At 41.7% G+C, this 22,940-nt stretch overlaps 1 protein-coding gene across 5 annotated transcripts in view; it reads left to right on the top strand.

Moving 5' to 3' along the window:
• The window catches only part of ECPAS (Ecm29 proteasome adaptor and scaffold), a 95,225-nt gene that overhangs the window by 34,446 nt on the left and 37,839 nt on the right, over positions 1–22,940 (top strand). For all 5 annotated transcript variants that reach the window (XM_038403192.2, XM_038403191.2, XM_038403193.2 and 2 more), the window contains 16 exons: positions 840–889; positions 1,466–1,532; positions 1,619–1,741; positions 3,634–3,737; positions 4,551–4,674; positions 8,834–8,914; positions 9,662–9,893; positions 10,725–10,816; positions 13,446–13,580; positions 15,318–15,483; positions 15,979–16,151; positions 16,830–16,931; positions 18,680–18,803; positions 19,909–20,054; positions 21,708–21,762; positions 22,400–22,514. In XM_038403192.2, the coding sequence (XP_038259120.1) occupies positions 840–889; positions 1,466–1,532; positions 1,619–1,741; positions 3,634–3,737; positions 4,551–4,674; positions 8,834–8,914; positions 9,662–9,893; positions 10,725–10,816; positions 13,446–13,580; positions 15,318–15,483; positions 15,979–16,151; positions 16,830–16,931; positions 18,680–18,803; positions 19,909–20,054; positions 21,708–21,762; positions 22,400–22,514 (1,889 nt within the window). The remainder of the gene's footprint in view (positions 1–839; positions 890–1,465; positions 1,533–1,618; positions 1,742–3,633; positions 3,738–4,550; positions 4,675–8,833; positions 8,915–9,661; positions 9,894–10,724; positions 10,817–13,445; positions 13,581–15,317; positions 15,484–15,978; positions 16,152–16,829; positions 16,932–18,679; positions 18,804–19,908; positions 20,055–21,707; positions 21,763–22,399; positions 22,515–22,940) is intronic.

Genomic DNA, 22,940 nt, shown 5'->3' with positions numbered 1-22,940 from the left:
CAGGCAAGTTCGATTGACACCCCAGCTTGCCATGCACTAGATGTTCCTCTAGACCTTCCCTGAGTAATGCCTTCCTCCATGTGAAGTCAGTGGGACCCAAGGTGGGGTAGGGATGGTATCATTTCAACAGGTACTACCAGCCATAACTAAGGGTGTCATACTCTGGCCCAAAACACAATGCAGGTTTTCCCAGTGTCATTTCATAAAGCAAACTTGTGGTTTTTCTAAAGCATGTTACCAGTGCCTGATCATGCAAACCCCTTCCTAGTCCCAGTGACTCCAATAAGGCTGTTGGGCAAGGTGTACCGATAGGAGGAGGGATGGGCCTTTCCTTTCTTTACGAAGGGTGTGGTGGGTGTGCATTTAAGAAATGGTTTTAGAACATTTAAGAAATGCATTTAAGAAATGGTTGGATGGGTGCTACTGGAGCCAAGGGTTTAAATAATTGTTCGCCCGGAGACCCGAAACCTGTTGTGTGACGGGTGAGAGGCTCTGTGGCAAGGTGGTTGGGCTCAGTGAAAGGTGTCTGTCACTTGCTGGCCATTTCACAGACCTATTAAATCCCAGCAGCTTTTCTTTCTTAAAAGATCAAGGCAACTTTTTTGGCATAATTTTCCGTTTCTGTGGGAAGAACGTAACGCATCTGTTCTTCATTTACAAGGTGCTTAGCTCTGGGATTTGATGATTTTCTGGGGCTCGATGTCTCCAGAACATGTTTCAAAGGTTAGGAGACAGGATATAAAGTAAAGGCATAATTGTAAGGGATAGGTATGTGTGTTTCTCTCTCTCTCTCTCCTAGCTCTCTGCTGACTGGGCTTTTTATTGTTTTATAATTCAAGGACCCCAAACTGCTGTCAATGGCCTATTCAGCTGTTGGAAAACTCTCCAGGTAACTAAAGTGTATTTTAAGTAATGGGATGTCAGATATTTTTTCCAAAGCAATTTGTAACTCTGTCAGCAGGCCAGCGCATTAGTGTCGTGCCACATGGCCATTTGCAACAGAGCACAGCGTGTGGAGAAGCACTGTCTTGTGTCATCTCTGCATCTGTAAAATGAAGCATGTTGGTGGTTGATCGTTATGCTAGGAATGACTGATGGTAGTTTGTGGAAGCATGCAGAGAGGATCTAAAAATGGTTCGCTTCTCTAGATTGCTGCAGGTTTGTTCATTTATGACTTTTAGCAGAGGTTAGCATGCATGAACTCTGTGAGCTGTGTGTTCAAAAGTGGACTTCCAAACTGGCTATAAATTGACTGTTTCATAGAATGTCTTGATCTCTGAGCCAAGCTGAGTGGTTGCTAATGGGAATAATTGCCCAGTGGTGGAGGTGGATAATTTAGAACATGAGATGATGCTTGGAGGTAGAGGTGAGTTGTAAAGAGATGAGGGAAGTGAAATGCAGAGTATGGATATGGCTTTGCTCTCAAATTCTTTTTAAAAAACCTTCTCAAATGATTCTATTTCAGTCGAATGCCTCAGCTGTTTACCAAGGACATAGCTCTTGTCCAGCAGTTTTTTGAAGCTTTGTGCAAGGTAGGTGATCATGTGGGTTTGTGAGAAGGTTTAATGTTTGGGGGACACACTGGAGAGTAATGAATCCTCTTGTTTTCATATTGCAGGAAGAGCCCGATACCAGGCTTGCTATTCAGGAGGCCTTGTCTATGATGGTTGGAGCATACAGTAGTTTGGAAGGAGCACAGCGTACTCTTATGGAGGCTCTTGTGGCTTCATACCTAATAAAGGTATTTTATTAGGGATAACTATCTCTTTTTAAAGAAGAGAGATCCGTGTGGTATCTCCTGTAGAGCGAAGAAAATATTTTTCAGTTAATAGACATTTTCACTAAAAAAGCATTTTTCAGGACTCTGAATCCATTTGTGAGTCGGGGAATAGTTTTGGCCAGAAAAAAAGTGGCTTTTTTGTTTGTTTTTTTTTTTTTCCAGAAGCGCTGAAACATTTTGTTTAGAAAATGAGGTCATTTCAAGTTGGCATTTGAAACATTTCATTTGATCCAAATACTTTGTTTTTGTGTGTTTTTTAAATTCTTTCAAGGAAACCTTCTACACCCCTCCCCCCCCCCCCAACCAAATTCTGTTTTCGGCTTGAAACTAACCAAAAAAAAATAAATCAGTGATTCACTCAGTTCTAACCTCTAAACACTGTCTCCACTGTGTTTTGTTAGAGAGGTTCGCTCTTCCATTTTTCTTGTACTGTTACATCTATGCAGAGGCTTTCCATGTAATGAAGTGAAACAATTTGAAAATGTTCTAGTGACTGGAATCATGATATCAGTGCACCTTTTTCCCCCCCCCCCAAAAATTTTCCCTGTCCAGGCCTGTCGTTTCAGAATTGCTTGTAGTTGTGGAGTTAATATGTACCTGGAGGTTCTGCAATTTTATGGATAGTTGTGCATGCATTTCCTGTGATATACACATTTACCTGTGCAAAACTAGGTGTACAAATACATGACAGTTTTGCCCTTGCAATTCTAGATATCTGAGCCTCAAGACAGTATTCTTTTAAGAAAGAATCTGTCCTACATCTGGAGATGCTATCCAGACCTTGTAGAGAGGCTGGGACTCACTGAGCTAATAGTTCTTTTGTTCATCTCTGGCTACTGTGATCCTATTTGCAGTTCTATTTATTATGGTCTAATCCTGCAAATTCTTGTTTTATAACTGCTTAGATGATTTAAGGGTTTGATCGTGGCCCATGATTCCTAATAGTAAGAGAATGAGAGAGAGAGTGTGTGTGTGTGTGTGTGTGTGTGTAATTACACTTCACAGTGTGCTTACTGCAAAACTGGTGGTGGTTTTTCTGTGTCTTGCTACACCAAGAATTGGTTTAGAGAGGTGGCCTTGAATTGTCGAAGTAGGCGTTGAGACACAGTAGTGTACCAGATAAGAATACTGTTAAGGCTGGTCAATTTCAAGTACAATAACCTTTTCAGTATTAATTTGAGTAGCTACTTCAGTGTTGTGTTCTTTTCACTTCAGTAACAGTTTAGGATTGGAACCTTCACAGGACTGTGTGTGTTCCTCTGGGGCAGAAGTAACACAGAATGGTGTGTAACATAATAGAAGGAAGAATTATGATCTCTTCTGATCTTGAAGAAAATGTTTAAATCCCCACCACAGCCACTGTTTTTCATAGGAATTGTCACAAAATGTCTATGGAAAAGAATGTTGCTAACTACATTTACAGTGGATGCTGTGACTTGATATGTTTCAAATGCACTTCCATGTTTCCTTGCACCTCCATAATTACTTTTGGCTTAATTGGATCAGAGCTAAAGTGAAGATGGTTTAGATATCTGTTTGCATGCATACCATATGGAAATCCTTTGTTTTTGGCTGCAAATTATTGTTTGCATTATAATAGAAACTAGAGGTCCCAACCAAGATCAAGACCCACTGTGGCAGATACTGTGTAGGCACATACGTCTAATTTGTCTGGATCCATAACTTGTAGTGGCAAAACAATTATTTCCTTTTCCAAATGAAGTAAACTTTTTTTTATTGTTGAAACAACTATTTAGGTTCATCTTAAGGTTTTTCTTTCATGCAATTGCCTTCGTTTAAAAAGCTTTCTGTTGTGATGGGCTAATGATTTTTATTTATTTTATTTTTTTAAGCCTGAAGTCCAAGTACGTCAGGTGGCCGTGAAATTTGCAAGCACGGTGTTCCCTTCAGATCACATTCCTTCCAGATACTTACTGCTTTTAGCTGCAGGAGATCCGTAAGTTTCAGGAGGTGTTAACTTTGCATCTGGGTTAAAATTAAATAAATACATTTCAATGCAGTTGTTTGGAAATTGGCCATTGTGTTGTATCAGTAATGACGGACTTGCAGAGACCTGTAGCTCTGCCTTATCTTGGCAAACTAGGGAGGAAGAAGAGAAATCAAAATCTTTCACAGGGTACTTTTGTCTTTTTTAGTTTAAACCACAAAAACAATGTGGGGTGAAGGATGGGAAAACAACACTTTAACCATGGTAAGGATGGACTGACAGTGTCAAAACTTGAAGTGCTCAAGCTTTGATTTACCAACCCATCTCGTAATTAAATCAAGCTAAGTAAATCCGTTGCAGCTAGCATGTCTTGCACGGCACTGGGTTACTGATGCCTGGGGAACTGCTGGTTCAGATAAGTACTTTGTGAGAGGACTGGCAATGGGTCAGCTAAGGGCAGGGCATAAAATGGGGAAAAAGAAGAGGTGAAGAGAGGGAAAACAAAACTTCTATGGTGGGAGAGTAGAAAGACCGGAAACTGAAGGCAGTTTGTATAGGTTGGTTAAGATGCTAGCCTGGTAAGCTTGAGAACACTGTGATATGTAAGCCAAGAAAGTCTTTTATCATCCAATCTCCTTTCTTCCAGAATCAAAAGGCTGTTTATTTTCTGTAACCTGCACCTGATTCTCTGCAGTGTTTAAAAAAGCTTCTTTCCTTAAAAGCCCTCTCTTTCCCCAAGAAATCCACTTGTTGTTTGTTAAATAACATTCATTCTGGGCTCATGTGCAAATGACTTTCCTTTCTCATTTTTCCCCTTGAAAGACGGGAGGAGGTGCATGGAGAAGCCCAGCGTGTACTGAGAATGTTTCCTGGTAAAAATGAGAAGGAAAGTGCTGGTAAACAGATGCCTTCCTTCCCAGAAATGGTCCATTACATTCAAGACAAGGTACATTACCGCAGCACGGGTGATTATGGCGGCAAGGCTTGTAATGATTGCAGGCTTTTTTACCTCCAAGGCAGGGGTGTTAGCTGAAGTTCAAGTAAAGAGCAGATTTGAGATTGCAAGAACCTCCCTCTCAGTCAGTTGGCAAAGAAACTAAAGGTTAAACAGGGCTATGGAAACTGATCCTTTGAAATAACTGCTTTAGGTCAGTGGGGAAAGCTTGAACTGCTGCTGCTTGTGCTGAATCAGTTATGTGGGGAGAGTTCAATCTCCAGGGCCGGTCATTCAGCACCTTACACAAGTAGTTACTTCACACAAACAATTCTTAAAGAAACAAAGACCATGTATTGTCTGGTCCAGAGAAAGGGAGGAATATATTGTATAGCATGTAAAAGCATTACAATGTATGGAGAGAGAAAATGGAACAAATGAAGGAGGTTCCTATTAACTCGAAGGATTAATTACTCATCTTCATACTAACTCAGTGGAAAAATGAAAATGACATTGTGTGAGTCCTATAGCGTGAGATACCCCAGGTGACATACTGATGTGACACCCCTGATGTGACATACTGCTCTAGCAGTTTGTTCCCCTCCGTGTGCACTTAAAGGTGACCTGTATGGATTTAAATAATGGGCTTGTGCCTTTCTTTGCTTTTCTTATGAAGTATAAAGTCTGAAATGACTTTTGTTTTAAAAGGGGTTTTTTTTTTTGCATGTTTTTTTTTTTCTTCCTTAGGAATATCAGAGATGTCAAATTGGAACTTAACTGCCTTTCCAGCAGGACCTCTAGGAGGTCTCAGGGATGTTTTTTGTGACAGCTGATACTTCAATGTCAGGTTTCAGAGTAGCAGCCAATCAAGGACGACCCATCACTCTCACAGATCTTCGGAGACAGACCAGTCCTTGCTTACAGACAGCCCCCCAATCTGAAGCAAATACTCACCAGCAACCACACACCACACAACAGAACCACTAACCCAGGAACCTATCCTTGCAACAAAGCCCGTTGCCAACTCTGTCCACATATCTATTCAGGGGATACCATCATAGGGCCTAATCACATCAGCCACACTATCAGAGGCTCGTTCACCTGCGCATCTACCAATGTGATATATGCCATCATGTGCCAGCAATGCCCCTCTGCCATGTACATTGGCCAAACTGGACAGTCTCTACGTAAAAGAATGAATGGACACAAATCAGACGTCAAGAATTATAACATTCAAAAACCAGTTGGAGAACACTTCAATCTCTCTGGTCACTCGATCACAGACCTAAGAGTGGCTATACTTCAACAAAAAAGCTTCAAAAACAGACTCCAACGAGAGACTGCTGAATTGGAATTAATTTGCAAACTGGATACAATTAACTTAGGCTTGAATAGAGACTGGGAATGGATGAGTCATTACACAAAGTAAAACTATTTCCCCATGATATTTCTCTCTTCCACCCCACCCCCCACTGTTCCTCTGATATTCTTGTTAACTGCTGGAATTAGCCTATCTTGCTTGTCACCAGGAAAGGTTTTCCTCCTTTCCCCCTCCTGCTGCTGGTGATGGCTTATCTTAAGTGATCACTCTCCTTACAGTGTGTATGATAAACCCATTGTTTCATGTTGTGTGTGTGTGTGTGTGTAAATCTCTCCTCTGTTTTTTCCACCAAATGCATCTGATGAAGTGAGTTGTATCTTACGAAAGCTTATGCTCTAATAAATTTGTTAGTCTCTAAGGTGCCACAAGTACTCCTTTTCTTTTTACTTCAATGTCGTAGTCATAGAGTTTAAGGCCAGAAGGGATCACCAGGTCATCTAGTCTGAGCTTCTGTATACCACTGGTTACCAACCGCCAGCACGCTAAACCCAGCGAATGGAATTAGACAAAAGTATTGCAGCCCACAGGAAACTAATCTATATTATGTGCCCCAGGCAGCGCATGGGAGGGACTGAGGTGTGCTAGTGCCCAAGGTCCCTGTAATGGCAGGGAAACAATTGAGATGTATCCAGATAATCCCCGCAAGTGACCTGCGGTAGAAGAAGGCAAAAACCCCTAAGGTCACTGCCAGTTCAACCTGGGGAAAATTCCTTCCTGACCCCACAGATGGTGATCAGATCCTGAGCGTGTAAGCAAGAACCAGTTAGCCAAGTACCTGAGAGAGAGAGAGCTCGGTGCCACCTCAGAGCCCTGGCCCATCCTGTCCAGTGTCCCATCTCCAACCCTGGCCAACTCTGATGCTTCAGAGGAGGGAGATTAAAATAAACCCAGAATGCATTGAGGGAAAATTCCTTCCTGACCCCCTGCAGGTGACTGGCAGAAGTCCTGAAGCATGAGATTTAGGCACATAAGATAAATTCATGGCTAGTTTATACACATTTGTTCTTGTATCAGCATTGTCCTTTAACTTAAATAGCTCTTCACTCTCCCTGATGTATTTGTAGAGAGCAGTCATATCCCGTCTCAGCACTGTTTGCTAAGCTAAACAAGCCAAACTCTTCCAGTCTCATCTCATAAGTTAGGTCCTTCATTGGCCTTGATCATTCTACTTGCTCTTCTCTGCACCTGCTCCAGTTTGAATTCATCTTTCTTGAACATGGGTGAACAAAATTGTACCCTGTGTTCCAAATGGGGTACTACCAGTGCCTTGTACAATGGCATTAATGCTTCCCTATCCCCGCTGGAAATGCCTCTCCTGATACATCCTATAATCCCATTTGCCTTTTTCATAACTGCATCACATTGGTTGCACATAGTCATCCTGTAATTGACCAGTACACCTAGGTCATTCTCCTCCTCTGTCATTTCCAACTGAAGAATTTCTGCTACAAGCTGGTGGTTCATATTAGACACTAAGCACTTAGTGCTATTGAATTTCATCCCATTTCTGTTTCTCCAGTCTTCAAGGTCCTGCTGTATAATATTACGATCCACCTGTGTATGGATAATACCCCCCCAACTTTGTGTCATCAGCAAATGTCATTGAACTGAGGGGAGACGGTGTTGAATTTCTAGCAAGAACTTCCTGTATCCAAAATAGGAGTTGTTCAGGTTAAATAGGTTTTTAAAAAAACAAAACAAAAAAACCCAGAATTTTTATCAATGTGACTAAAAATCCCTTTCAGTTCACTTTTTTGTTCTCATGGCTCTTGTGATGTCACTAGTTCACTCGGGATCGCAGAGTCCTTCAGCTTAGACACAACCTGAGTTTCTAGTGTGAAAAACAAACGGGAGAACCCCCTGTCCACACCCCCATCATTATTCAGGTCTGTCTTTAACAGAAGCATCAAGGCCAATTTTTCCCCTTTGAGACACCTTTAATTTTTTTTTTTTTTTCATATACAAATGGTGAATAATAAATGTGTGCTGGAGCTGGTCCATGTAAGGAACACTTTACGGCCAGGATCAGTATGCAAAATGATTTGTCTTCAAAATCTAGAGAACTAAATTTAAAGGAGGAGTAAGATCCAGTGTTTTGAGAGTCTTGAGTCATGTACTCTGATCCAAAGTCTTCCACTCATTCACTCATTTGATTTTGGACGCTTGCTTAAGCTGTCTGTGCCTCATTAGGGCCCCAATTAAGCAAAGAATTTGAGGACATAATTGACTCCACAATTGTTAAATCCTGGCCTAGAGCCATCGTACATGCTGATAAACTAATATCTGCTTACCTTACGGGGGTGTTGAAAGTAGGGCTGGTTGGAAGCTGTCTGACAGAACCTTTTACTCTTGGAAGATGTTGAATTGTTGGAATTGAAACATTCTGTGGAAATGTGTTGATTTTGATGAGTTTCCATGGGAAACCAGGCAGGTTTCCTGCTGGCTCCTAAGCTTCCTGGCTTCTTGCCAGCCTGAGCTGGCAGTCTCGGAAGACTTTTTGGAATTTGGTTTGAAATTTTTGAAATTTAAATGGTGTTTTTTGAATAATTTGGTTTGAAATTTCTAGGAAGAAAATTCCAGCTCCAGTTGTGAGGCTTAATTAATTATTCTAAAGCACTTTTGAGATCTTCTGGTTAAATGCATTATGCAAATGCAGTGTGGTGTTTATAATTACATTTGCTGAATGGAAGATAGTGGTACAATTAGTTGCAGTAGAAAATATTATTACTGAGTATATACCATTTAGAGTCTGGAGTGTACCCCTGCTAAATGTATGTGTTTGTTGTTTAGGCCTCTCACCGAATGAAAACTCCTGCTAAATACATGACCGGAACTGCAGTCCTGCCTTTCAATCCTGCTACATTTGGAGAGGTAATTGTGTCTGTCTCACGGCAATAACGATACATTCTTACATGTTGTTGTTTAACCTATGGGAAACTGGGAGAACAGTGGTGATAGGATGTAAGGCACGAATCTGGGACTTGGGAAATCTGGGTTCAGTTCTTTAATGAATTCTGGGGACTTTACCTGACTGACTTTGCCACAACCTCCTCTATAATCTTCCCTAAAAAGGGAGATTTGAGTTAGCTCGGTAGTTGGTGTGTCACTGGCAAGGGATGGGTTTCTGAGGAGGATATATTGACAGTGCCTCCTTAAACACGCCTAGCATCCTAACCTCACAAGAGAAGGCACTGACGGTCTCCCCCAGCTGTGGGAAATCAAAGACAGAAGACACTGCACCCCTGAGACATTGCTCTTCTAGCTTGGTAGCAGGTAGGGTGGTCCTGATGTCAATGAGCTTTAGACTCAATGAACCAAATTCAGAGGTGATGTGTTACTTACACAATGTGGGCTAAGGGATGCTAAATTGGTGTAACTTACATGCTGAGAAAAGATGCAGGTTACACCAGTTTAGAAGCACCTTTTTATTTGACCCATATGACTTAATCCAGCAGTTTTCAAACTTTTTTGAGCTGAGCACACCCTTTGAGTTACAACTGAGTTACAATTTTTGGTTGCACCCCCGCCCAGAGGACTGACGAATGGGGAGCCTGCTGGATCTGACTCTTGTTTCCCTGTGAAATACCTTAACCCTATCTTGTTCTCGTCTCTGTTTAGATAGTCTTGTACCTGCGAATGTGTCTTGCTCATAGTGCAGGTGTGGTGCCAGCCTCTCAGAGCTTAGCTGACATGCAAGACCATGCTCCGGCAATTGGCCGTTATATCAGGAACCTCCTGTCTGGCAACTTCATATCTTCCTCGTCATCTTCATCTTCCTCAAAAAGTGGAGAAACCAACCCAGTGCAAATCTATATTGGCCTTCTTCAGCAGCTGTTGTCTGGTGTTGGAGGTGAGGAACCATAGGCCATGGTGCTGAGGAAAGAAAAGATCTTTCTATAACTTCCGAATGAGCATTGGCCAAGCATACTCAATACCCTGAACTTTGCTTCAGTGACCATAGGTTGTAATGAGAACTAATCCAAACTGTCTTAGGCCAGTTTGTCGTTTAAAGTTATTCCCTCGCACACAATTGTGAAAGGGATTAAGGAGAGAGAGTGCCACAACATTATCTGTTAGATTGGGGTGTCAGAATTTTCAGGCCATTGTCAGTGTTTATTACAGTCTTTGCAAACCTGAACAGTTCCCTTGTACATAGATGCCAACTCCGTGGGTGCTCTGGGGCTCAAGTACTCACTGAAAAAAGTAGAAGGTGCTCATCACCCACAGGGCCGGATTTAATCTTTTGTTTGCCCCAGGGCACTGTGGCCCCGTCCCCCCGAGGCCCTGCACGTACTCCTGCCCTGCCTCTTCTCTCTGAGGCCCCACTCACATGGGAAGGGAGAGGAGCCAACACCCATGGGCAAAAACAAAAGTCCATGCCTGTGCTCTTGTGGAATGACACTCTTCATCAGATATCTGAGGCAATTTAAAGTTTCATCACAAACTACTTGTGTACCTTTAAAGCAGTTTACTAGAAATGCGCATGTTTGCCTGTCTGACATCCATAAGAGAGAGAGTACTCAGAAATAAAGTTATGACTTTGACTTTCTGTATTATCTAGGATCTTTAAGTTTGCATTAAACTGCTTGATGTGGTATCATTTGCCTGTTTTTACTATTAGTTGTAAATAGAAAAAATTGCATTTCATTTTCCGTAACTTGATTCTTTAATTACTCTTTAGGTTTGCCAGTTATGTACTGTCTTCTAGAAGTTGTTTCGGTGTATCCAGAAAAACTAGCTACCAGATTTGCAGACAAAATAGATTGGATAAAGGTACGTTGCGCACACATGGATTTTTTTTTTTTCTGTTCAACTTCGCAAAATCTGGCATTTCAAGACCTAATAATTTTCCAGATAGCTGATTAGCTGATCAGTAATCTTGAGGAGTGAAAGATTCTTTTTTGCAGCATTTTTATTTTCTAAGTCTGTTGCGGGTTTAGTTCGCACTGTTCTCTCTCTTTCAGTTCATTACTCTGTGATCTGGTATATGTTTGTTAGATCATAGTTTTAGACTGATGCTACTAAGTGCAACTGCAGCGGGGAGCGTGCTTCCCTGCGTGGGCTGATAGTCTCGTGGTCGCTCTGCTTGAGCTAGCATGGTAAAATTAGCATTGTAGCTGGGGATAGCACTGGTGGTGGCTCAGGTTAGCCACTCAAGTACATTACCCAGGGAACTAGCCCAAGCTGATGCCCATGCTATCCCCAGCTACATGGCTATTTTTAGTGCGCTAGCCCAAGCAGAGGTAGCGCCTGTCTGTCTACTTGTGCTGGGGAGTGTTACCCAAAATTGGGCCAGCTAGTAAGCGTAGGGAAGACCCACCAGAGTTTGGCAGAAAGCATCACGTTTATTATACTGATAGCTCAGCTCAAAAGAAGGGCGGGGGTCACGCTCACACTTGTATACTCGCGCTCCCAGGACAGGCACAGCACTGGCGATGTCGGGATCCTTCAAGGTAAGTGTCCTACAGCGCAGTGATGGATGGTGCGATGAAGGTAAGTCTTCCTGAGGCACAATGGAATGCAATGCGGCGAACCACTGGCCAGGAGGTCCGGCGAAGGGCTTCACGGGAGGTACAAGCTTGTGAATGCACTCCTGTGCACCTGGCCGCTTCCCCTTTTAAGGACCTGCTCCTCATGGCCTGCAACTAGAGATGACTTGGCTGCGTCTGGTTGGTCACACTCCACTTCGGGCAGTGTCCATGCATTGGGTGTGTGATCGCTGCCTAATCAGAATCCCAGACACCTTGTCTACCTGGGAGCTCTTCCGATCTTCCAGCTGTTCAACCAGCCCATTCATCCCACAAGCATTCCAGGAGGGAGGGGGAAGGGGAAAGCCATTTCACAGGTATTCAAAGAGGGAGAGGAGGGAAAAAAAGGGGGGGGGGAAACTCTTGAACATACAGGTTATACAGATCATACAGATCACTGCTGCTCCTACAACAGGGAGCATGTTCCCAGCTGCAGTGTAGACATACCCTATATTCCCTCACATTGGTCGACTCTGAGGGGTATGTCTACACAGCAGTTAAACGGCTATGGCTCGCCTGTGACCGCTGACTCAGACTTGGGCTACATGGTTGTTTAACTGCAGTGTAGACATTTTAGGCTCGCACTGGAACCCAGGCTCTGGGACCTTCCCCACTCATGGGTTCCAAATCCCAGCCTAAAGCCCAAGCCAGACATCTACACTGCAATTAAACAGCCCCATAGCCAGAGCCCTGCAAGCCCAAGTCACCTAACATGGGCCAGCTGCCGGTGTCTTAGTGCAGTATAGACACCCTAAAGGCTAGATCTTTCACTTGTATCAGTCAGAGCAGTTCCATTCTTTGGTAGTTCATGTGTAGGAGGACTTCCCCCTCTAAGAATCTACCAGTGAGAGGAGCTCTGGCAGCTCTCTTGAGGTGGGTGGGTGGAGGGCAGTCTAATATACTGATGTAAGTTTTGAATCAAGCTATATAACTCCATTGGCAGTATTCTGGTGGTGATAACCCTTATTATTTATTTATTTATTTATGTATTTTGATGATCTCTGGTCACCTGAATCCTTCAGTTTGAAGTGTGTATATATACACACGCACACAATTCAAACAGAAGGGTTCTGGTGACTTGAGAATGTTGTTCAAGTTTATAACCCTACTTTTTGCATTTATCGCTCTCTGCGCGCACACACAAGCGTGTGTGTAAAATTAAATGCAAAGAGTGAGGTTATAAACTTAAAAACACAAGTTAGGAAACAAATGTTTATATTATGTTTGTTATGCTAACACTGCCATAATAACCAGACCTTTTTAACAGTCTAGGTAATAAAAAAAAAAAAAAATACTCCATACAAACAACATGGGTGAATTAATGTTGCTGAGAGAACTGTGACTTTTCCATTTCTTGACTTCTGTGTCTGATACATTTGCAGCCTTCGCATTAAGTAGGTTTAATCTCTTCAGCTTTTTTTCCTTTTATCAAGTGAAGAGGAAAGAGCAAACAAAAGGAAAATGTACTCTGTGGCACTATGGAATTGTACAAGAAAGGAATTTTGTCTTGTACAATTCCATGGAGTTTTTAGCTCCCCGTGGCTGGGGAACATTAAATTTCTTTTTTAAATACCTGATTCAGCAAAGCATTTAAGCACCACACTAACTGTAAACATGTAAGTAGCCCCCTTGAGGTCAATAGGACTATTCATGCTTAAATCTAAGCACATGAGTGCTTTGCTGAACTGGGTCCTAAGCAAGTTACTTAGTGATGATAATTATACTCCAAGGGTAAAAAAGATGTTGGAGTAAAATATGGAGTGTAGGTGGGTAGTTGCATCTGAACGGTGTGCTAATGTATTAAAGCTAGACCATCAGTGAAGTATGTTCCATCTTTGTTGTTCTGTTTTTATTTATTTTTTTTAAACATACAGAGTCTGATGAATACAAACAAGGAAGAGATGCGTGAGCTGGCAGCACTGTTGTATTCTGTAGTGTTGTCTACAATGTCTGGAAATGAACTGAAGTCCTCTGTACAGCAACTGATCAAGACAGCAAAAGACAATCATGTAATTACATTCTCTATCCATTTATTGTATTATTTTTAATTGTAACATTTTAATTGAAGATGTTAATCTTATAGCAGTCCAGAATTTATTACTTAATGATTTTTTTTTTTAAATATGGAAAAGCACCGTTGAATTAGTCAGTTACTTGTTGGAGGTAGGAAAAAATGTTGCTATATTTGAGCAGAACAACTTTTCTAAGTAAATACATAATTGAAACTATACTCAGTCAGTATTTGACATTTCTCCTAAGCACAACCAAGACCATTAGGAACCATTATTAAGAAGTTTAGTCAGTTAAATAGTCGTTCTCCTATTGCATGATGATGGGTTGCACCAGCTACCTCAGGCAGTTATAAGTTTTTGTTTTTATTGATGAGCAATTAAAGGTAAGCACAGATTTTAGAAAGTATTTAGCTGGTCACCCATTGCCCTTCCCCTGGCTAAGCCATAGCTCACTCCTTTCACCGCAGGCCAGTGAAAGCTTCTCCTACCCAGGAGCCTTTGCTAGGTAGGACATGGTTTTAAGGGTCCACAGCCTTCACCTTCTATGACTGTTATCATAACTGGATGGGGCTTCTTTCCCTCCCTCTGAGCCCCTCTCCTCCTCTCATTATTCATGTCACTGGAGCTTGTCTGAGTTCCTTGACTAATAGGATTGCAAACAATGAGGAATTCAAACTCTCCCTCCCCTCCTTAAAGAAACCAGGCAAATAATTTTCTTGATGCGACTCACCTACTGCAGTCTAAGGAAAGAATTAGATCCCCAAGATATGTTTCCCCAAAGAACTAATTTGATTTTAATCCCTACATAGATCTCAGTAATCTGCTATTTTACTAGTACCTTAATGCTATGTTCTTTTTGAAGTCAAATGGGACTACTCTCATGTTTAAAGCTAAGCTGAGTCATTAGAAACAAAATAGTCTTTATTTGACTCAGTCTTCTCTTAAAAGAAATTCTTTTTGCGAGAACTTTCATTCCCTCTTTGGGATCTTCCAGTCCCCCCTAGATCTACTTTTTCCCTTCCTTCTTAGAGTAATATGTTGAGGATCAAACAAAAACATTTAATAAAAAAAAAAAAGCAATTCTGTTGTCTGCATCTTTTAAATCCTGAAGCCGTATTCCTGCAGAGTATCCTTTCAAATTAATCCAGACTACTGGATAAACACATTAGCTAGACATTTCTAATTCAAAGATCAACACTGAAATAATTAACGTTCTTGCTTTAACCTCATCTAGAATGACTGGACCAGATTGTGCACTCACTTGTGAATTTTGAGTAACTCCACTAAATTGAAGGGATTTTATCTGCAGTAAGCAAGAGCAGAACATGTCCCCTTGTTTCAGTCTCTTGTGTGTGGGGAAGACAGCACTGCTCACATGCAGAAGGATATATTTATAAACTAAAGGATTACAAATGGCTTTTTTTTTTCCTGGTAACTTGAGGGAGAGGCTTTCAAAAAATCCTAAGCAATTTAGAAGCAGAGTGACTTTCTGTGGGTCTTGTGCTCCCCAATCCCTTAGCTATTGAAAATCTCCCCTGGAAGCCTAAATTGTGCAAAAAACATTAACGGTATCGACAACCTAAGGAGAACCCCATAGGGTTGGCAATAGCTCAGAATTTTCGTGCTGTACCTTTCCAGCAGGCCTTCCTATACATCTGTCTTTTCATGTACACTTTATGTAAAACACATGATTGTGTCTATGTAGATTTCCTATCATGTTGGTATTGTCTGTAGAACCCGGAGATCCAACATGGATCCTTGTTGGCTTTGGGATTCACTGTAGGAAGGTACCTGGCCAAAAGGAAAACCAGGATGATGGAGATGCATGACATTGAAGAGCCAAATATCGTTGTCATGCCAGAACAAGACCAGCTCATAAAGACCACAACAGAAACAATAGGTAACGTCACTCTTGGTTATTGTATTGCACCTTGGCACTGTTGGTTCTTGACATGAGAATCTATGTAAGCATAGTTTCCAGTCCCGACTGGTTCAGGATATGTCTCAGGTTGGCTGCATCTACTGATAGTGGCCTTGATGCTGAGTAACACCTGTCTGATGGAGACATTCTTAAAGACTGGCAAATCCATCACTGTTGTCTGATCAGATGTAAACGATGCTCACTACTCCAATATTAATTTAAGAAATAGACTCCCATGTGAGAGACGAGCAGATGCACACAGATGTACCTTTGTGGTATATTCTTCTCTCATTTAAATTGGTTTTACTTCTTTGTAACTCTGACTTCATTCCTGATTCTCTCTGTTATACAGGAGAGCAAAAGCTGGCCTCCTGTTTAAAAAAAAAAAAAAAAAAAAAAAAAAAAAAAATTATACTTCTGACTGCACTCAGGTTGTAGGGACAAAAACCAAGTCATCCTGTTGGTTCTCTGTAGGTTCCTTTTTGGACAGCACCTCTCCGCTCCTGGCAGTTGCTGCTTGTACAGCACTGGGGGAAATTGGCAGGAACGGCCCTTTGCCAATTCCCAGCGAAGGCACCGGGTTTACAAAGCTGCATCTTGTTGAAAGTTTATTGACCAGAATCCCTTCTGGCAAGGAAACAAATAAGGCAAGATTTGTTGGTTTGTTAATTTTGTTTCTGGCATATTTTCTCTCCGTGTTTGTTCTTGTTTGTTTCGGGTTAAACTGAGGCTAACGTGATTACCTATCAAGCTAAGAGACGTCACCCTTACAGCCTTGGTGATGACATTTTCAAAAAGCACTCAGCCTTGGTTTAACTCTTGTCCCACTGAGCAATAGGAGTTTTACCCTGGGCTTCAGTGTAGGAAAGTTAGGCCAAAGGCTGTTAGAAAATCCCTTGAATAAATAATAATTGTTGTGGTTTTTATCTTCTTGGGATGAAACTAAGAAAATAGGATATTGTGGCTGAGAATCAGGAAGAACTTCTCTAACAGTACTGCGTAAAAGGGACTGGGCCCTGGACTAGACCTCAAATGGAATGAGGGGAAACGCCACCACTTGAGACGTTTTCCAGAGGGCTTTTTTGTCCAGCTCGTGCTGTGCTGTAGGGAAAAGTTATGCATTAGCAGGAGGATGTACTGCATGATCTAGTAGGTTTTCCCCATCCCTGATTTCTAGGAATCTATGACCACTGGTGATTGATTAAACTCAGTGGGAAGGTGTGAAAGAGTAATAATAAAAGCTCTGGGTTTCAAATTAGGAGGCATCTATGTTGAAAAAGTGCCTGCTGGGTTTATGAGTAAAATCTTGTGATTCTATTTTTAAGATGAAAGAGCGAGCAATACAAACGCTGGGTTACTTTCCAGTGGGAGATGGAGACTTTCCCCACCAGAAACTACTGCTGCAAGGACTAATGGATTCTGTGGAGGTAAGGCAGTTATCCTTACGTTATCCCTTACAGTTCAGTGAGTGTTCCAATTTGTATTAGCCTTCTGAATACTTTGGGCCACATTTACAAAGGGAAATGGGAGCTGCTCTTTGAAGTGACTCATTCCATTTTTCAGATCTGTTCTTTCTGTTTGCAAAGCAGGCTGGTAGAGGGTGAAGAGAAGTTTTGTGCATGTAAAAACCTGTGGCCTCAGTTTTAGCTCCAAGTCTCGTACACACTTACAGACATATTGTCCATGGGACTGCTTATGTCTATAAAGTTAAGCACAGGTGTAAGTGCTTGTGTTAACGGGCCCTTTTAGAGGCCACTTCTGAAAATCTGGTCTTTTAAAATGTACTAAATATATACGTTGAATGTCAAAATATCTTGGTCCTGTGACAAATTTTAAACAAAGGACAGAAATTGTATTGGAAAGACGTTGAGTGGTGTAGCTCGATTGAATTAAGCGTTTTAGAAAAAATCAGCAATATTTTTTTTTTGTTAATCCTGGAACTCTGCTCTATATTGGAAATGTATTTTGTTCCATTCTGCACAGTATTTCAGAATTGCTAATTTACTGAATAAGATGCTGGAAGGAAGAATGAAAAACTCCTTCCACATTAGGGTAGTGTTGCAGGTTGGTTTTCTCTTTCTCAGTTGATCATAATCGCATTTAGCAGTTAGAAAATTCAGGGGTGATTAGTGAATATCAGATCTGCTGCCGTGGCCAAGCCCTGTAATATGACATGATCATAAAAGCAACAAAAATGACATTTGTATCTTCAAAGTGGGTCTTTCAAAAGGCAGCGCTTCTCTTCCTAGAACTTCTCCGAGGACTGGAGAGCTTCCTGTACAAAATGTTTACTTGAGCACAAGGATTTATCTGAGCTTGCAGGAAACTAATTTTGAAAGACTGTAAGCTGAGGGACTGATTCTGCTAAGAACTGAGACGCTGTTGCTTTAATTGAAGTCCAATGGGAACTGTAGGTGCTCAGCAGCTTCGAAAATTAGGCCTTAGGGCTACAGGTAATAGTAAAAAATTATGTATATATAAATTAAACTAGTAGCAAAGTTCAGTGCCTGCTCCGCTCCTGATGCAGGTAAAAGCAATAGAGAGGAAGTGGTAGAGGGACACAGAACAAAGCTAAATCTTACTTGCGTGTCCCTTGTGAGGGGCAAATAATTTCTTTCCATCTCTTCAAGTTAGATTGTGCTGCTCAGCTTTTCAGTGTGTCTGGATAGAACATTTAACAGCAGTTTGTTCCCTGAAGTGGTGGGTAGGGGAATCTTTTACTTCTGCCTAGTACAATAAAACCTCAATGTTTCACACTAATGAAGTCTCTAAGGTGCCACAAGTACTCCTTTTCTTTTTACACTGACTGTGAGAGCTGAATAAAGGGAATAAACCTTTTGTTGTTCAGTCAAGGATGCTGCATCACCTTTGTTCCCTGGTTTGGACAAATGCAGAACAGTTGTAATGACTTCCAGGAACACTTTATAGCAGGCTGAAAAATAATCCATAAAGCATTTTGTAAAAGTAAAGGCCTGAGGTTTTCAAAGTTGCCCTGGGGGTTTATAACTTGAATTGCCATCAATTTTAATGGTGGCTGAGCATCCAAACTAGGGAGCTTTGAAAATCTCTTCAAATGCCACTTGACTGTGCTGGTCTACTCGGAACTGGGATGAGAATTGTCGGGGTTGGTCATTAACAAGGTGATTATTTAGCAAGTACCTATTGTATTTTTCAGGCCAAGCAAATAGAACTTCAGTTCACCGTTGGTGAAGCCATTACCAGTGCTGCAATAGGAACCAGCTCAGTGGCTGCCCGTGATGCTTGGATGGTCACCGAGGAAGAGTATACTCCTCCTGCAGGTATACATTGTTGATGTGGGAGATTTGGAGGTGGAATGAAGAACCTGAGGGTCCTGTCCTGCATGGAGCTGAGCACTTCTGGGACACTGATTCTAATTAGTGGGAGTTAGAGGCTCTTAGCAGTTCCCAAGCTCAGTACTTTGCAGGTTTGGTCCCTTCACCAATCCGTTTGCCTGTTTTTTTTTTTTACTATTTAGTGGCTTTTCCCACCCCCGTTTGACCAATCTGAAAAATATCGAGAGACAATAAAAAGATTTTCGAAGTGTGTGCTTCGAAATCTGCTTCTTACTAATATACAATTAACTGCTGTTTGCTTTGATCATTTATTATGCTCTCCCATGCTCATTTCATATCTAATATGTATAAATCCTTTAAAACAGTTAGAGCCAAATTTCCCAAAGCAGACTTTAAAACGGAATCTTTGGTTTTCCTTGCCAGAGGTTTTGTACACAAATGCTTGGATTGCTATGAACAAACTGCATTTGCGTGTGCATGGACTTGTATATCGAACCAATTTTATGCGCCCAAGTGCACATTTTGTTCGCTAGTCGGATTTTTGGATATGGAAGAAAGTGAGCACGAAAAATGCTGCCTACAAAAACCATAGCTTCAATCTTGGGCCCCATTCCTGCAAACGCTCACAGTCGTGCTTAACTTTATAGGCATGAGTAGTCCTGTTGATCTCAATTGTGCCTAGTGTTAAGCACATGTATATGTGTTTGCAGGATCAGGTAGAAGCTAGCTTGAGTCCCTCTGGGGAATTTGGGTACTAAGAAAACCCTAAAACGTTCAGGCATAGTCTGCACCATTCCTATTAGTCCAAGGACTGTTGTGGGTTTTTCAAACCTGTACCGGATGTTCAGAGTCTTGGCCAAGGATATTTTAAGACTGGGCCAAGAGGTGCCTATTCAACACTCCTTACTCATTCAAAACTCCCATTGACTTCCGCAGGGCTTTTCCTGAGTAAGCAGTCTGACGGTGCAGTGTGAGTGCTTACACTATAGTGAAGAGCTATCAATGAGTTGATTGACTGCATTAAGTGACGATAAGCATGTGTGTATTTCAGTGTCGATGTAATGTTCCTTATCTTCTTCCATCCAAACAGCTGTGAAAGTGAACGATGTGGTTCCCTGGGTTTTGGACCTCGTTTTGAATAAGCACATTGTCAGCCCTAACCCCCACGTCAGGCAGGCAGCCTGCATCTGGCTTTTGTCGCTGGTGAAGAAGCTGAGCACGCACAAAGAAATTAAGGTGAAAACCTGCTTCTGCCTTGCTTTGCTGCCTTCTTTCTCTCTCCTCGCCGCTCTTGCCTCTTTCCTTCCTTATGGACTCGCTGAGATCTTCATGTGACCCCTGCATGCCCTGTGTGATGACACGGCTCTTACAGCCTTAATAGGCCTCTTAACTTCCAGTGAAGTCAGTGTGGGTTTTGTTTTCATAAGGACTGCAGGATACGGCCCCAAAGACCTGTTCCCTTAGGCGAAGGGGGTTGGTGTCACTGGCATTTTAAAGGATTTCTCTTTGCAGAACACTAAATCTCTAAGAATAAATCGGGTTTGGAATTTCCAGACTACTTGGAACCACAGGTTCAAATCCCAGCAGGGTCAGTTCTGCCCTTCCAAGGCAGATAAGCTAATATTGTATTTGGGATCTTTTGGACGAGACCTTAAAACTGAGGGCCTATCCACTCTGTATGACCACTAAAGATCCCCTGGTCCTCTGCCTAAGTACAGGAGTTTACCCCAGTGGTTTTGGCCAAAATTGCCTCTCCCCACCACTCTGATGCAATAGGCAATGATGATCCAGTTGACTGCCACCTTCCAACCCAAGGTGCTGAATTTCAGCAGCAATGTGCCTGTACATAGTTGACAAAATGCTTTGGGATGAAAGATGCCAGATAGGTTTAAACTATTACTAAATTTCAAACTCACACAGTTGTGCCACATCAAGTTATTTTTGCAGAGTTCTCATCTAAATAATGGGTCTTCAAGGAGGCAGTACGATCTTCTGATGAGGACGGGCTAGAAGTTCAGAGATATGGGTTCTCTTTCTGACTTAATCACTTTGTAGCCTTGGACAAGTTACTTGACACTCCCTCTCTCCCTGCCCCCCGCAAAAAATCCTTTCTTTTCAATTACACACCTGAGAGTGGCTATCCTTCAACAAAAAAACTTCAAAAACAGACTCCAATGAGAGACTGCTGAATTGGAATTAATTTTCAAACTGGATACAATTAACTTAGGCTTGAATAGAGACTGGGAGTGGATGGGTCATTACACAAAGTAAAACTATTTCCCCATGTTATTTCTCCCCCCCACCCCACCCCCCACTGTTCCTCAGATGTTCTTGTTAACTGCTGGAAATGGCTCACCTTGATTATCACCACAAAAGGTTTTCCTCCTTCCCCCACCCCTTCCTGCTGGTAATAGCTCATCTTAAGTTATCACTCTCCTTACAGTGTGTGTGATTATATAAAATGTCCCCACTGTATTTTTCCAGTGAATGCATCCGATGAAGTGAGCTGTAGCTCACGAAAGCTTATGCTCAAATAAATTTGTTAGTCTCTAAGGTGCCACAAGTCCTCCTTTTCTTTTTGCGAATACAGACTAACACGGCTGCTACTCTGAAACCTAAAAAAAGGGAGTAACACTTATGTTACTTAGTAAATTGCTTTGAGGTTGGAGGCAAGATGTTGGATGAATGCAAAGAATTATAATTTCAAAACTTCAGATGGCCTGTTTTCAATTTCTCAGGAAATGAGTACAGTTCTTGTAATGTCTGTTTGAACTACGATTGTGACAGCAGTAAAATAGTCTGAATGTATCTGTTAGACCCTGCTAGATGAAATTGAATGGAGGTAAAAACCAAGAATAAAAAAAGACATGTTCTTCTTTCATCTTTCAGTCTCATCTCAAGGAGATTCAAAGTGCATTTGTTTCAGTTCTTTCTGATAATGATGGTAAGTAATACCATATCTATGTGCTTTGTCTTTGAACAAACAGTTTCTTAACAGAGGGGAGAGAATCTTTGCTATTCAATGTAGTTACATAAAACCATCTAAACATTTATTGTTCAGCCCTGCGAGATGTTTGTAGAAATATAATTTTTACTGGAAAATGGACACATTTGCATGTTGTTTGCAGAAATGTCAAATGAAACATTTCTCTCTCCCTTAACCTGTTTGCATCAACATTTCCATTGGAAGGCAGGCTTTCCCCATCTTCTGGGATTATAGTGTCGTGGAGGCCAATGAGGCTCCCCTGTTTGGTTTGTGTACCAGGGCTCCAGCCCTGCAGTTGAATCCGCATGGACAAGACCTTTGGCTGTGCCCCCATTTAAATCCGCACAGGAGTCCACCTGCATAGGTCCAGTTGAAGAAATGGTGCCTAAGGAGCTAAACAAAAGCCCACGGAAATCAGTAGGGGGGGGTTCCTTCTGTTGATTTCTCTGGGCTTTGGATTAGGCCCAAGCACCTTTGATGTCACTTAACCATGTCATAGATCCCATTTTTTTTAGCTCCTATTTTAATTCTCTCTTCATTGGTATTTTTCTTACTACTTACACACTTGGCTTTTATTGTATGAAATCTGTTGCAGAACTTAGCCAAGATGTTGCTTCAAAAGGCCTTGGGCTAGTGTATGAACTAGGTAGTGAACAAGATCAACAGGAGCTGGTCACCACGCTTGTTGATACGCTTATGACTGGGAAAAGGTATGATGAGCACAGAACTTCCAGTGTGTATAACCACTCTGAAAGTGTGTGTGTGTGTGTGTGTGTGTGTGTGTGTGAGTGAGAGAGAGGTTTCTTAGGATCAGAATGGTGGAAGTCAACTTTCACCTACTCCCCACGTGTTTGACAATGTGTGATAACTAAGTACAACGAACTCTAGCCTATTGAGCTATGCTGAATGGTTGAAATGTTAAAAAGGTGTTTTGGGGTTTGCCTTGTGGGTCAAATGTATCTTGTGCTGATCAAGTTTTAACAAAGAACTATTTCTTTTTTGTGCAAAAGAGTCCAATGTCCTTTCTGCTTTGGGTTATTTACAGTCCCAGCAGTTCTCTGCAGGGGAGTTCCCTTGCTTGCCTGGTGCTAGGAATAATGGCTGGAAATTAAATTTTGCTGTTATATTTCTAATAT

This window comes from Dermochelys coriacea, chromosome 5 (assembly GCF_009764565.3).
Source record: "Dermochelys coriacea isolate rDerCor1 chromosome 5, rDerCor1.pri.v4, whole genome shotgun sequence".
NCBI lineage: Eukaryota > Metazoa > Chordata > Testudines > Dermochelyidae > Dermochelys > Dermochelys coriacea.
The sequence above is the reverse complement of the archived record's forward strand: the minus strand, read 5'-3'. Positions and strand labels throughout refer to the sequence as shown.